Raw genomic sequence first — 16,461 nt, 5'->3', positions numbered from 1 at the left:
AGTTTCTGCTCCTGATGCCTTTTCTTTTAGTTTACAGGAACCCATAAATTGTAGTGTTCCCCAGAAAGATTTTTACCCTTTTGGCAAGTAGAATTCTGCCCTTTAGAGATATAAGCTATACATTGCATTAAATTCTTTTCCATACCCCAGCCATTGATCTTCTGCTATTTTAACCATTGAAAGAATTTCCCAATTTACAGTACCATAAATAGTGTCTCTCTTTTCAAAATGTGTCAGTTCTATCTAAATCAAGAAACAGTCACCATCTTACCTTTCTCCTTTTGAAATCTAACTTGACAAATTATGATCACCTTTTAGATTAATATTCACTCATTGTCAACTAGGCTTTCTCATTAATCATTCATAAATATGTCATGACCTAATCCCAGGCTCATTCACTGTTGTCTAGGACTAGAAAAAGTCTTGGCTGTATACAGGTGAGAACATTGTGTTCAATAGCCTTAGCTGAATACAAATTCTGACTGGGCTTTTGTTTCCTGTGTATAAAAGCCTCTATAAGTCCTTGAGAAAAATCTATGCCATCTTTCCCCTACCTTTATATTTGAACCACCTCAGTTAAGATTCTGTGCTTACCATAGCACTAATTTTTTCCTTATTAAATTCACAAATTATATCTTCTGTGACTGTGATCATGTAACAATTTTGTGTTGTTTATTTTAATCATTGATGCATATTACTATTGGGCAATTCCAAGAGTTCTAAGAAACAAACAATATTTGTGTGAAGCTGACTGAAACCATATTTTGTACTAATGAAAATAAACATCAATTACTCATACAGCTCTTTTCTACTTTGGTGACTGTAAGACTGTAATGTGAAAGTAGGTACACGGATTTTATGAATGAGACAGAAGACTCATTATGAATGAGCACACTAAGCATTTATTTACAAACAGTAAAAGATTCAACTAAGCATCCACCCCCCCCCCCGAGTTACACAGACTACAAAACTAAATATTCAACAAACAAATACTTAACTAAGAGTGCGCATGGGCTCCCCTAAGTCCGAGGCATGCTTTCCTTTCTTTTTCCATCTTTTTATTAATATCAACATATTAAGATAACAAATATTGATACATAATTATAATGTGCAATATATAAATACATTATAATAAATATAATGTGTACAAGACAAGAAAACTAGGTATAACAATATGAAAAAAAAAACAGAAAAAGAAGAAAAATATTATATACCCCAAACAAAAAAAACTACTCTATCAAGCTAACCACTAACTAAAAAAAAGAGAAAGAAAAGAAACACGGGCTGTTTATAATATCTGAGAAAAGAAACAGAAAGAAATAGGTTTGGAAAAAGGTCAAATTACATCATATGAAAATATTGAATGAATGGCCTCCAAGTCTTTTCAAATTTAATAGAAGGATCATAAATGACGCTTCTAATTTTTTCCAAATTTAAACATAACATAGTTTGAGAAAACCAATGAAATGTGGTAGGGGGATTAACCTCTTTCCAATTCAACAAAATAGATCTTTTAGCCATTAATGTAAGAAATGCAATCATCCGACAAGCTGAAGGAGATAAATGAATTGGCTCTATCATTGGTAAACCAAAAATTGCAGTGATAGGGTGAGGTTGTAAATCAATACTGTAGAAATAATATCGAAGATACCGTTCCAATATTTTTTCAAAGACAGACATGACCAAAACATATGAGTTAGTGAGGCTGTCTCAGAATGACATCTGTCACATATAGGATTTATATGGGAATAATAACAAGCTAATTTATCCTTGGACATATGAGCCCTGTGCACAACTTTAAACTGTATCAACAAATGTTTGGAACATATAAAGGATGAATTAACTAATTGAAGAATTTTTTCCCATTTCTCAATAGGAATAGTAAACTTAAGTTCCCTTTCCCAATCAGTCTTAATTTTATAAGAAACCTCTGAATGTATTTTCATAATTATATTGTAAACATTTGCTATTACACCTTTCTTAAAAGGTTTTAATTCTAAAATTTTCTCCAAAATACCCATAGAATCCAGATTTGGAAAGGTAGGAAGTACAGTGTTTAAAAAGTTCCTAATCTGTAAATATCTAAAAAATTGGGATGTAGGCAAATTATATTTATTAGATAATTGTTCAAAAGACATGAAACAATTATCCAAAAATAAATCAGAAAATCGTAGTATACCTTTAGTCTTCCAAGCTAAGTAGGCTTGGTCCATAATAGAGAGATGAAAAAAGAAATTAGATATAATAGGAATTGCTAAAACAAATTGATGCAATCCAAAGAATTTCCGAAATTGAAACCATATGCATAGAGTGTATTTAACTATCGGATTGTCAATTTGTTTATGCAATTTAGAAAAAGAAAAGGGAAGAGAAGTCCTTAAAATAGAACCCAATGAAAACCCTTGTACCGATTTGGTTTCCAAATTTACCCAATGAGGACTAAAAGATAAATCCAAATCCCATAACCAACATTTCAAATATCGGGTATTAATTGCCCAATAATAAAATCAAAAATTCGGCAATGCCAGTCCACCTTCCTTCTTAGACTTCTGTAAATATCTTTTACCTAACCTAGGATTTTTATTCTGCTATACATATATGAAGAGATTTTTGAATCAACATTATCAAAAAAGGATTTTGGAATAAAGATTGGTACCGCTTGAAATATATATAAAAATTTAGGTAAAATAATCATCTTAATATCATTGATCCGACCTATCAGTGACAGAGACAGTGGTGACCATTTAGTAAACAAATGTTTAATCTGATCAATTAAAGGTAAGAAATTAGCCTTAAATAAATCCTTTTTTTTTTGTAATTTTAACCCCTAAGTATATAAAGTGATCAATAACTAATCTAAAAGGTACATTTCCATAAATAGGAACCAGCATATTTAGGGGGAAACAGTTCACTCTTATTAAGGTTCAATTTGTAATCAGAAAAATTACTAAACTGAGCCAACAGTGATATTACTGCAGGAATGGATTTCTTAGGATTAGAAATGTATAATAACAAGTCATCTGCAAATAATGATAACTTATGTATATCCATCCCACGAGTAATGCCAAAAATGTTAGGTGATTTTCGAATAGCAAATGCTAATGGTTCCAGGGCAATATCGAATAGTAATAGACTAAGAGGACAACCTTGCCTGGTACCCCAAAATAAGCGAAAGAAGGGAGATCTTTGGTTATTAGTAAGAACCAAGGCTACTGGAGTGTGATATATCAATTTAATCCAAGATATAAATATCGGACTAAAGTTAAATTTCTCAAGCACAGTAAATAAATATGGCCATTCAACTCTATCAAATGCTTTCTCAGCATCTTATGAAATGGCACATTCTGGGGTGCTACGTGAAGGAGTATAAACAATATTCATTAATCTCCTAATATTAAAAATTGAATAACGGTTTTTAATAAATCCAGTTTGGTCATCAGAGATAACTTGAGGTAATACCTTCTCCAACCTGGTCACCAGTATCGTGGAAAAGATCTTAGAATCTACATTCAACAGGGATATCGGTCTATAGCATGCACAATCAGTAGGATCTTTATCCTTTTTTTAAATTAAAGAAATAGAAGCTCTATAAAATGATTGTGATAATTTACCTAATCTAATTGCTTCTTCAAAAACCCGACATAACCAAGGAGAAAGAGTAGAAGAAAAAAACTTGAAAAGTTAAAACATAGAAAACATAGAAAATAGGTGCAGGAGTAGGCCATTCGGCCCTTCAAGCCTGCACCACCATTCAGTATGATCATGGCTGATCATCCAACTCAGAACCCTGTACCTGCTTTCTCTCCATACTCCCTGATCCCTTTAGCCACAAGGGCCATATCTAACTTCCTCTTCAATATAGCCAATGAACCGGCCTCATCTGTTTCCTGTGGCAGAAAATTCCACTGATTCACCACTCTCTGTGTGAAGAAGTTTTTCCTCATCTCGGTCCTAAAAGGCTTCCCCTTTATCCTTAAACTGTGACCCCTTGTTCTGGACTTCCCCAACATCGGAAACAATCTTCCTGCATCTAGCCTGTCCAATCCCTTTAGAATTTTATACGTTTAAATAAGATCCCCCCACAATCTTCTAAATTCCAGTGAGTATAAGCCTAGTTGATCCAGTCTTTCTTCATATGAAAGTCCTGCCATCCCAGGAATCAATCTGGTGAACCTTCTTTGTACTCCCTCTATCGCAAGAATGTTTTTCCTCAGATTAGGGGACCAAAACTGCACACAATACTCTAGGTGTGGTCTCACCAAGGCCTTGTACAACTGCAGTAGAACCTCCCTGCTCCTGTACTCAAATCCTTTTGCTATGAATGCCAACATACCATTTGCCTTTTTCACCGCCTGCTGTACCTGCATGCCCACCTTCAATGACTGGTGTACAATGACACCCAGGCCTCGTTGCACTTCCCCTTTTCTTAATCGGCCACCGTTCAGATAATAATCTGTTTTCCTGTTCTTGCAACCAAAGTGGATAACCTCACATTTATCCACATTAAATTGCATCTGCCATGAATTTGCCCACTCACCTAACCTATCCAAGTCACCCTGCATCCTCTTAGCATCCTCCTCACAGCTAACACCGCCGTCCAGCTTCGTGTCATCCGCAAACTTGGAGATGCTGCATTTAATTCCCTCATCTAAATCATTAATATATATTGTAAACAACTGGGGTCCCAGCACTGAGCCTTGCGGTACCCCACTAGTCACTGCCTGCCATTCTGAAAAGGTCCCGTTTACTCCCACTCTTTGCTTCCTGTCTGCCAACCAATTCTCTATCCACATCAATACCATACCCCCAATACCGTGTGCTTTAAGTTTGCACACTAATCTCCTGTGTAGGACCTTGTCAAAAGCCTTTTGAAAATCTAAATATACCACATCCACTGGCTCTCCCCTATCCACTCTACTAGTTACATCTTCAAAAAATTCTATAAGATTCGTCAGACATGATTTTCCTTTCACAAATCCATGCTGACTTTGTCCAATGATTTCACCTCTTTCCAAATGTGCTGTTATCACATCTTTGATAACCAACTCTAGCATTTTCCCCACCACCGATATCAGACTAACCGGTCTATAATTCCCCGGTTTCTCTGTCCCTCTTTTTTTAAAAATTGGGGTTATATTAGCCACCCTCCAATCCTCAGGAACTAATCCAGAATCTAAGGAGTTTTGAAAAATTATCACTAATGCATCCACTATTTCTTGGGCTACTTCCTTAAGCACTCTGGGATGCAGACCATCTGGCCCTGGGGATTTATCTGCCTTTAATCCCTTCAATTTACCTAACACCACTTCCCTACTAACATGTATTTCCCTCAGTTCCTCCATCTCACTGGACCCTCGATCTCTTACTATTTCCGGAAGATTATTTATGTCCTCCTTAGTGAAGACAGAACCAAAGTAGTTATTCAATTGGTCTGCTATGTCTTTGTTCCCTATGATCAATTCACCTGTTTCTGACTGTAAGGGACCTACATTTGTCTTGACCAGACTTTTTCTTTTCACGTATCTATAAAAGCTTTTACAGTCAGTTTTTATGTTCCCTGCCAGCTTTCTCTCATAATCTTTTTTCCCTTTCCTAATTAAGCCCTTTGTCCTCCTCTGCTGGTCTCTGAATTTCTCCCAGTCCTCAGGTGTGCCGCTTTTTTTTTTGCTAATTTATATGTTTCTTCTTTGGACTTGATACTATCCCTAATTTCCCTTGTCAGCCACGGGTGCACTACCTTCCCTGGTTTATTCTTTTGCCAAACTGGGATGAACAATTGTTGTAGTTCAGCCATGCGATCTTTAAATGCTTGCCATTGCATATCCACCGTCAACCCTTTAAGTATCATTTGCCAGTCTATCTTAGCTAATTCACGTCTCATACTTTCAAAGTTACCCTTCTTTAAGTTCAGAACCTTTGTTTCTGAATTAACTATGTCACTCTCCATCTTAATGAAGAATTCCACCATATTATGGTCACTCTTACCCAAGGGGCCTCGCACAACAGGACAAGTTCAACTTGAACGACAAGTTCAACTGTATACCCATATGGACCTGGTGTTTTTCTGGAATTCATTGAGGAAATAACACCTTTTATTTCTGCATCTGTAATAGGAGTTTCTAATGTTAAACGTTCTTCAGGTGATAGTTTCAGAAAATTCAATTTCCCTAAAAAAATCATACATGGTATTGAGATCATGAGGAAATTCAGAGTGATAGAGAGAGGTATAAAAATCTTGAAAAGATTTGTTTATCTCATCATGATTAACTGTCAAATCACCATTCTGTTTACGAATCTTAATAACTTGACGTTCAACCGAAGCAGTCTTCAGTTGGTTAGCTAACAGTCTGCCCGATTTAACACTGAGTATATAAAATTCACTTCTAGTTTTCATGAGGCATGCTTTCTCAATGGTTCTTCAGCACTGGTCGTGATCTCAGTGTGAAGCGCATCCTGGGAACAGAAGGAAGGAGACTGTGTGTCCTGCACGTGCTATTCTTATCTCCCAGAGGTGCCTGCACCTGGACACTGCTGCTGTGGCACACAAGGCAACCAGCAGGGAAAAGTGCTGAATACTTCAAACAGCTCGCACAATGAAAGCGGCTTTTAACCAACAAGTAAACTAACCCCCACATAACAGCTACCCCTTGAAAGATGTGACACCATGATAATTCGTCCCTCAGGCTAGTATGACCCTCTCAAACACCCCACTAAACTACATATAAAACACAAAAGTACAATACCCAGAACTATAAACTCCCCAGTGTATTACAGTAGTCCTCCAGCCTCCTTGCAGCCCCAAAAGGCCATCAGCCTTCCCCCACTTAACCTTATCCACCAACTCTCAGATGTGATCACCCAGGTGAGTGATGTTCCCCGACTCGTCAGGAATGTAGGTGTACAGTACAAGTGCCGCCTTTGTTAGCTAACAAATAATTTAAGGCCATTGGTACCAGTTCCCAGGACAATCTGACCGTACCCTGCTGGGAAAGGCTATCATCCAAAACCTTCCTTCCTCTATAATAGCCCTCTTACTCTGCAGACCAGGTGCTCATCCTGGGCACTGGGATAGTATAGGTAAGGCACCACATATCCAAGATATCAGCAGCTGCACTACCCTGTGATCTTTGTTTTCTCGAAGGGGCCTATTATACCAAACCCTGACCCATTCCTGATCCTCCTCCCAGGAGGGGAGGAGGAAGCCGTGGGTTGATGTCCGCCAAAGGAGGTATGGGACCACATGATCACCAGCATGGCCCGTAATGTTTCAGGTACATAGGGGAAAGAGCAATTATTTTGAGGGAGAATCTTAGAAGCCCACTCTACCCTCTCTTCCTCATCTTCACCAACCAGTCAGACGTCCCCATCCCCCATCCACGCAGTGGGATCATCACACCACTGCATCAAGGCTTGGACCTTAACGGAATCCGGCTGGCAATTAGCCCTCTGGGCAGCTTTGTTAGTCAACAGGCTGTCTCCGTATTCTTAACGCTAGCTCTGCGGCCCAGATCTGGGCCAACCGCAGATCTTCCCCATAGTGGAACAGTGCTGATTTAGTTCCCGCACCTCATTCTTAAGGCCCACGATCATCTTGTGCTTGCGCCTTATGATGACTGTCCTTTCTCCTGGGGAATCGACGATGTGGTATCCACTTTCAACCCTGGGGAGATCTAACTGGTCTGACCAATCTACAGGTGTCGCACAATCCATCAGTAGGTTGGTGAGGCTCTCAAATCCCGCACTGTTGTCGGTTCACCCTGGGACTCAGCATTGCTCATATAGTGGGATGGATGGTCCTCTCCCTTAAAGATATTCATCTTCCGCTCATTCAACCAAACCCTGCTTGCAATGCCAAAATGGAACATGGAAGCAGGTTCATGGGTCTAGTGAGTGAGACAGAAGACACTGATTACGAATCAGCATATTAATCATTTATTTACAAACAGTAAAAGATTCAACCGAACAGCTAAATCCCCAAGTTACATAGACCACAAAACTAAATATACGACAAACTGATACTTAGCTATGAGTGCACATGGGCTCCCCTAAGTCCAGAGCATGCTTTCCCAATAGTTCTTCAGCACCTCAGTGTGAAGCATGTCCTGGGAACTAAAGGAGAGAGACCGAGCCTCCCGCACAATGCTACTCTTATACCCTTGAGGTGCCTGAAACCGAACACCAGTGCAGCGGCAAATGAGGCAATCCATGGGAAAGAGCTGCTGCTTATTTCAAATACGCCAAGCTTGATGGAAGTGACTTTCGAATGACAAATAAGCTAAACCCCACATACATAACTGTGACTACTTGGCTGCTGCATTCACTTCTATCACGATGGTGAGAATACTCAGTAGCCATTCATTCTGAAGTGATATGAAGAATACATTCCATACATAAGGACATCAACGTAGGCAAAATGAAAATAAAACTCAGAATATAATCTTACAATTAAACAGAAAGTGCAGTGCAGGTAGACAATTGAAGTACAAGGACCACACACGCAAGGTTAATTTGGAGATCAAGAGTACATCTTTTCTCTCACATGCCCATTAATTCCACTCTGATTTTCTTATCACACATCCGGATAGTGTAACTTATAGTTACCAGTTAACCTACCAGCAGTATGTTTTTAGGATGTGGTAATACAGGAGGAAAATCCATGCAGTCTTAGGGAGAACATGTATTAATTAATGTTAATTTCTTGCTTCTCTTGAGAGTAAATGGACTTCCCTTGGAATGCATTTCATCATTCACACTCTGAGGTAACAGAGTATGCACTCCTGTAAGTCCCTGTCAACTTAATGACAACACTTTCTGTATTTTCAGATAAAACTTTCAAAATACATTTTCCTGACCAGATGGTGTCACAGCCAACTAATCAGATGTTGGACTTGGACACTGGCTCTGATGTTGCAGGCGCTTTCAATCAGAAGAAGTTCTGCAAAGAAAAGTGGATTAATTCTGAAGATTTTTGCAAGTGTTTCCAGTAAGACAACCATTCATCCATTAAACCTCTTATAGAAATTGCAACATAAAATCTGATTTTCCTACTCAAGTTCATATAGGTAATGTGGATCCCAATGAAACACAACATCCACACCCAAATCATCATTAAGCACGTTGTTTGCCTACATATTACAATGTACATTCATTAAATGTTTCAGCTTTTGGAGGGACACCTATAAAAGTAGATACATTTAACATACTGCACACATCTGTTTGCCCAAGCATTCTTTCAACTGGGTTTAAATGTACATAATGAACATTTAGGCTTCCCATCCTGGCTGTTATGATGCCATCATCAATAATGTGTCCACCAGCAGGAATCCTGGATTATTGGGAAGGCATGTCATTCACATGGTAACAAAATTGCAAGATGAGCACAATGTTGATTATATCTCCACATTTCACCTTGTTCCTGCTCCAGCCTCCGTATATTTGTTCTACAGTTTTTTATTGCTTTTTACAAACAATTTCTGATTAAAACTTCTATCATCAGTCAATCCTGGACAACTCACCTCTTGTCCAGTTGAATCCATTATCAGCTTCTTGGCTTTGCATTCCTTTAGCATCATTCCTGTATGTGGCAGAGGTGTTTTAAGTTTAAGGGAAATAGTAGCAACAAACTTTATTGTCGGCCGAATGCAGAACAAAAAGCTTGGTAATACCTGGGGTCGTCTGCAAAGATTTCTTAGTGTGAAGTGGGCCTTGGCCAATTCCCAAAATGCCGACGGTTTGAAAGCAACTGCATTGGTCAACATGTTGAGTAATTCTGGAATTGTCCTAGAGCATTAGGGTCACCAATGTAGGCTTTCATAAATAAACCAGCTGAGGTGTTTTAAGTTTAAGGGAAACCATAGCAACAAACTTTGTTGTCAACCAAACACAAAACATAAAACTTGGTAGACATTTGCATCATTATGTCATCATGTCAGACATAGCCTCTTAAAGAAAACCCTAATTCAAGTTGAGTTGGTGAATTATGCATATGCTTCCACCCATTACAGGACCTTACATGGCCATCTCCAAATGTCTGCTAAAGTTGTATCCGTTGTCCGTTCTTCTGTTAACCTGGTGACCCCAAATGATATCCAAACATACAATGAAATTTATAAGGAGCAACAGAGGCCTGTCATTGAGTAAGATCTGACTGCATTCTAACTCTACGTTGCCTGCAAGCCCCAACAACCTGTCACCTTCATCTATTGTCTATTTATCTGTAACATATATCTATTGTCTATCTATGTATCTGTCTCTGCCTAAAAACTTTTAAAGATTCTGTTTCCATTACACTTTGGACAGAATTTCCAAAGATTTTTAACCTTCTAAGAGAAAAAAATTCACTTAATTGATTTGTTTTATTTTTTGAACTAGAACTAGGTGATTCCTAGTTCTAGATTCTTTCACAAGAGAAAGCACCCTCTCCACATTTACCTGTTATGACTTCATAGAATCCTGCATGTTTCAATCAAATTCTGACTAACTCAAGATAATCTTTCCTCATTATATACAGTAACCTGTGCATTAGTTTTCTAAACTTTCTTCAAACTGTTTCCAACTTACTGCTTGAATAAGGAGATCAATACAGTATAGAGTAATCCAGATTAGACTCACCAGTTCCCTATGTATCTGAAGAAGAACTCAATCCCCCAGCAATAAATGATAACATTCTCTTAGTCTTTTTAATTATTTAATATACCTATATGTTAGTTGCATACATGTCAAATAAGTCTGCCTGATAGTTTAAACTCAATGTACCAAATTGAGCTGATAGATAGCCAATCTATAAGAAATCTGGCTTAGCTGCTGGGCTCAGCAGTGAGCACATTAGTGAAGTGCTGACATGCCACAAAAGGGGTTTAGGTTCACTTTGCGATTGATTCCTTGAATTTACACTAGAGAGGACTTGTTGTCAGAACAGCAGTCCCTATCATTTATTTGGAAAAATATGACCATTGTTGTGGGTAAAAGTAATTACAGCAATGAATTAGCAGGGATATTACAAATGCTTACATATAATATTCTGCCAGTTATAGAGATTTATGATTTACTTATGAGAAAGAGCTAAAATGAAAATTCTATAAAACCTGATGTGAGGGATGTGTAACCAAAATCACAAGAAAAACACTTACTAAACACAATGATGGGAACAAAATAATAGTCTCCCAAATAGTAATATCAAAGCCTATATTTTATACTTAAACTATTATGCAGTTTTGAATGTAGCTTCAAAAACTGATCTTTTTGCATTTTTATTTAATTTCAGAACTTTGATCATTTTTCATAACACAAGCAAATACACTTACACACTTGACAAGTCAAATTTCAAGGTAACATTATTGCATTGGCTGTATTTAATGCTTGTATTTGCATTTATAATTTTGTTTGGAAATTTCTTGTAATGTATATTCCCTCACCCTCCATAACTATTTGAATTTAAGGTGTCTTCTTTCGTAATGTTATAGATTTTGGGTTGTAATGATATCTCTTTAGTCAGATTACATTATTTATTCTGACTAGTATTTAGCTGGTGTTAAATTATGTTAAGACATATTTTCATATTGTTGTCTTTTTCAGACTGTCTGCTAGGATCAAGGTTAACTTGCTTCCATTACATACCTATGGGTTCTGAAGGGGTGGAAATGTTGTATGCAAGGTCTCAGCCACTGTCACATGGATAAAGTGATGCTTATTGGAGTGGGTGGGTTGGTAGAGATAGAGTCATGCAGTGTTCAGTATCTTTCTGGTACTGATCACCTATGGCATTACCCTGCTTCCTTGAAGGCATTACACTTCCTCAAGGAGACCTTGAGAACAACTTCAAAAGGCTTTCTCTATCCTTGAAATTTGTTGCGATTGACAGAACACAGAGTAAGGTGTTTGCTTCAGGAATCTGGGATCAGGTGTGTGAACAATGTCACCTGTCACTGAAGCTGTTTGAGAGAGATCAGTGCTTCACTGCTGGGCATATCGGGCTCAGAGAGCGTAACGGCATTGGTTTGCTCAACTTGCTGTTGAATTTTGTGGAGACAGTATTGTAGATTGTAGAGGTTGTCAAGACTCTAAAGTAAACAAAAGAGCTGAAGTTACTGCTGCATGTATTAGACCATGGGTTCATACTGGGTTTGAGATCTCATTACACTATCTTCCTCAGTCAGCTGAAGGCTTGTGCCTTCAGGCTTGTCATCACTGGAGGTGATGGTGATGGGGAATTTCATTAATGACATCACTCTTCCTTGAGAGGTGACCCCAAGTTATGGAGATTACCTCGTGCTCTATGATCTTGTTGGGGATCCCATTTGTTGAAGGGTAATGTTGTGCAGAGAGGCAAAGTTGATAGAGAACCATAGTCTTCCTGATGTTTTAATATAAAGCTCATCTCTTCTACATTTCATTGAAGGAGTCAACAATGACTTGGAACTCAATCTCCCTATGTGCACAATCAGTTTACATTGTAAACTGAAAATTGAAGTTGGGGAGATCTTAGTTTTGGTGTGGTGACAGCAAAGGGGACAAGTTTCCAATTTGTCCTTTAGTTTCACTCCACTTCAGTGAGGAGCTGTGGAAAGGGGAGTACAGTATTGACGTTGAAAACGTTGGTACTGGGGCTGGGCCGGTGATGACGCCATTGGTGAGATTCATGGCTTGTCTGTGGAAGATGTAGAATGATAATGAATTCTCAGCAGAGCCAGATTTGAGAAGTCTTATCTACAATACCTCTCAGTTGATAGCCTAGAACCAAATACAGTGGCTGAAATATTCCTTTTTTTCATGGATTTACCACACAGTAAAATCTTTGCTGTTAAGAGTATCACAGTATTTAGATATAAGTTTGAAATCAAATATAAATGATTTCTTATTACATACCACAAACTCTAGACCAACACTGATAACAGTATGCTCTAGAAAATACAATTTTTCTCATGTTTTATTTTATTTCATGTGCATAAATGCTTGAGCAGAACTATATGACCTGATTTAGCAAGTAGTGGGTTAACTTTATATCCTGGTATATAAAGCACTCATGGTGAAGCATGAATTCTAAACTGGTTAAGATTACTGAAATAACTTTTGTGTTGCCCTCCTCCCGTGCACCTTCACCATGTCAATTGTCCCATATCCCTTCTTTGTAATCATCTACTTTAAGCAGTCGCAGGAGAGCATCATGGCATTCAAATTAAGTATTACACAACCCAGGTAAAGGGTCTCAACCCAAACCGTTGACTGTTTATTTCCCTTCACAGGTGCTGCCTGACCCATTGAGTTCCTTCAGTATCTTGGTTCTTGATTGTTGCTCCGCCAGTTTCTTGTTTTCATTCCCTAACCCTACAACTTCATTTTGGCTGGAAAGAAGGATTTGTCTGCTTTCTGTTCTAAATCCCTGATTTAATTATGAACTTGTACCCCACCTCTTCTACATGCATTTCAATTCCTTCACATCTTAATTCAATCTCTTGCATTATATATCAAAGCCTCAAATCCTTGGAATGTCCTACATACACCCCATTCCCCTATTTTTAGATCTTATTAATATCTATTTCTTTGACCAAGTGCTTGGTTGCTTCTGCTAATATCTCCTTATGTGGCTGATTGTTAAATCATTGCTGTGAAGAACTTGGGAGTCTTCACTGTGTTAAATATGCTAAATAAATCCAAGTTATTTTTTGTTGCTGTTGACCTGCTTCGTGCACTGTGGAAGACTCTAATGACTACAGTATCTATAATATCAGATATAAGCTTAGTTTAATATGTGCGTGGGTTGAATTAATATATTTTAAACACATTCTGTTGATTCTGCAGCCTATGTATCTTGCTAAAATTGACTTATTAATGATGGTTTAGCTTACAGATGATCGCGGACCTTTCTATCTACTTGTTGATGCAGTCAAACCCATAGAAATTCTGGTTACTTTCTCGGCCTTGGTGCGCTGGGGTGATCTCAGCTGTGAGAAAAGCCTTAGCAAGGAAAGCAATGAGAAAGGTTAGTATCTGGAACCATTTCTGTTCAATGTTGAATTCATTCGTAAAACTTTGGGAACATGAGGAGACCATTCAATTAGTTGAACTTGTTCCATGATTTAATCAAATTATATTCTGCTTCTTAGCTTGATCTACTCAACTTGGTTCTTTAATCCTTAATATCTTACCTTCACTTAACAAAAATTAAATGATCACAGTTTTTGGATCTCCCTATTAACCTAAACTGAACAACTTTTTAGGAGAATGATCGAATTTCCACTATAGTTACTGTTTCTGACATTGCATATTATAAATTTAAGATTATACCTCCTTGCTATTAGATTCACAAATAGATGAAAAGGTTTCTCTTTGCCTGACCATTCATATATTTTCATCATTTTAAGTACCTCAACGAGATTGTCTCTTAATGCAATTCAAGCTGCCATAAATTTAATTCTTTTTACACGAGTATGATTCTACTGAATCTATGCCATACAGCCTTCAAGGTCAGGGAGAGTGAGGAGGTGATAGAGAGGAGCTATAGGAAAGTAGTCACACTGGGGCCTCGGGAGACAGATAAGTGGGTAACAGTCAGGAGAGGGAAGGGCAACAGGCAGATACTAGAGAGTTCCCCTGTGGTTATCCCCCTTAACAATAAGTACTCCTGTTTGAGTACTGTTGGGGGGGGGGGGGAGCTAGCTGGGGGAAGCAACAGTGGCCATGCCTCTGGAACGGAGTCTGGCCCTGTGGCTCAGGAGGGAAGGAAAAGGAAGAAGGCAGCAGTGATTGAGGACTCTTTAGTTAGGGGGTCAGACAGGTGGTTCTGTGGACGCAAGAAAGAAACACGGATGGTAGCTTGCCTCCCAGGTGCCAGGGTCCCAGATGTTTCTGATCGCATCCACGATATCTTGAAGTGGGAAGGTGAACAGCCAGAGGTCGTGGTATATATTGGTACCAACGACATAGGTAAGAAAAGGGAGGAGGTCCTGAATACAGACTATAGGGAGTTAGGAAGGAAGTTGAGAAGCAAGACCTCAAAGGTAGTCATCTCGAGATTACTGCCTCTGCCACGCGATAGTGAGTATAGGAATAGAGTGAGGTGGAGGATTGGAGTGTGGCTGAGGGATTGGAGAAAGGGGCAGGGATTCAGATTCCTGGACAATTGGGGCCTCTTTTGGGGCAGGCATGACCTGTACAAAAAGGACAGATTGCACTTGAATCCGAGGGGGATCAATATCCTGGCAGGGAGGTTTGCAAAGGCTATTGGGGAGAGTTTAAACTAGAATTGCTGGGTACTGGGAACCAAACTAAAGAGATGGAGGAAGGGGCAGTTGGTTCACAAATAGAGAAAACTTGGAGACAGTGTGAGAGGGAGAATAGGCAGGTGATAGAGAAGGGATGCGCTCAGACTGATGGTTTGAGATGTGTCTATTCTAATGTCAGAAGCATAATAAACAATGCGGATGAGCTTAGAGTGTGGATCAGTACTTGGAGCTATGATGTTGTGGCCATTACAGAGACTTGGATGGTTCAGGGGCAGGAATGGTTACTGGATGTTTCAGAAAGGACAGGGAGGGAGGCAAAAGAGGTGGAGACGTGGCACTGCTGATCAGAGATAGTGTCACGGCTGCAGAAAAGGAGGAAGTCATGAGGGGTTGTCTACTGAGTCTCTGTGGGTGAAAGTTAGAAACAGGAAGGGGTCAATAACTCTACTGGGTGTTTTTTATAGACCACCGATTGGTAACAGGGACATAGAGGAGCAGATAGGGAGACAGATTTTGGAAAGGTGTAATAATAACAAGGTTATTGTGGTGGGAGATTTTAATTTCCCAAATGTTGATTGGCATCTCCCTAGAACAAGGAGTTTAGATGGGGTAGAGTTTGTTAGGTGTGTTCAAGAAGGTTTCCTGACACAAAGAGGAGAAGCTGTACTTGATCTGGTATTGGGAAATGAATCTGGTCAGGTGTCAGGTCTCTCAGTGAGAGAGCATTTTGGAGATAATGCCCACAATTCTATCTCCTTTACCATAGCATCGGAGAGGGATAGGAGCAGACAAGTTAGGAAAGCATTTAATTGGAGTAAGGGGAAATATGAAGCGGTCAGGCAGGAACTTGGAAGCATAAATTGGGAAGAGGTGTTCTCAAGGAAATGTACACCAGAAACGTGGCAAATGTTCAGGGGATGTTTGCGTGTCGTTCTGCATAGGTACGTTCCATTGAGACAGGGAAAAGATGGTAGGGTACAGGAACCGTGGTGTACAATGGCTGTTGAAAATCTAGTCAAGAAAAGAAAGGCTTAAGAAAGGTTCAAAAAACTAGATAATGATAGAGATCTAGAAGATTATAAGGCTAGCAGGAATGAGCTTAAGAATGAAATTAGGAGAGCCAGAAGGGGCCATGAGAAGGCCTTGGTGAACAGGATTAAGGAAAACCCCAAGGCAATCTACAAGTATGTGAAGAGCAAGAGGATAAGACGTGAGAGAATAGGACCAATCAAGTGTGATA

At 38.9% G+C, this 16,461-nt stretch overlaps 1 protein-coding gene across 1 annotated transcript in view; it reads left to right on the top strand.

Annotated features, from left to right (window-relative positions):
• adgb (androglobin) overlaps positions 1-16,461 on the top strand; it is a 219,124-nt gene that overhangs the window by 87,899 nt on the left and 114,764 nt on the right. The window contains exons 18-20 of the mRNA XM_073051468.1: positions 8,824-8,983; positions 11,264-11,327; positions 13,840-13,978. Coding sequence (XP_072907569.1) covers positions 8,824-8,983; positions 11,264-11,327; positions 13,840-13,978 — 363 coding nt within the window. The remainder of the gene's footprint in view (positions 1-8,823; positions 8,984-11,263; positions 11,328-13,839; positions 13,979-16,461) is intronic.

The sequence above is a fragment of the Hemitrygon akajei genome, chromosome 7 (genome assembly GCF_048418815.1).
Source record: "Hemitrygon akajei chromosome 7, sHemAka1.3, whole genome shotgun sequence".
Taxonomy (NCBI): domain Eukaryota; kingdom Metazoa; phylum Chordata; class Chondrichthyes; order Myliobatiformes; family Dasyatidae; genus Hemitrygon; species Hemitrygon akajei.
Note: the sequence above shows the minus strand (reverse complement) of the source record. Positions and strands in the feature narration are given on the sequence as shown.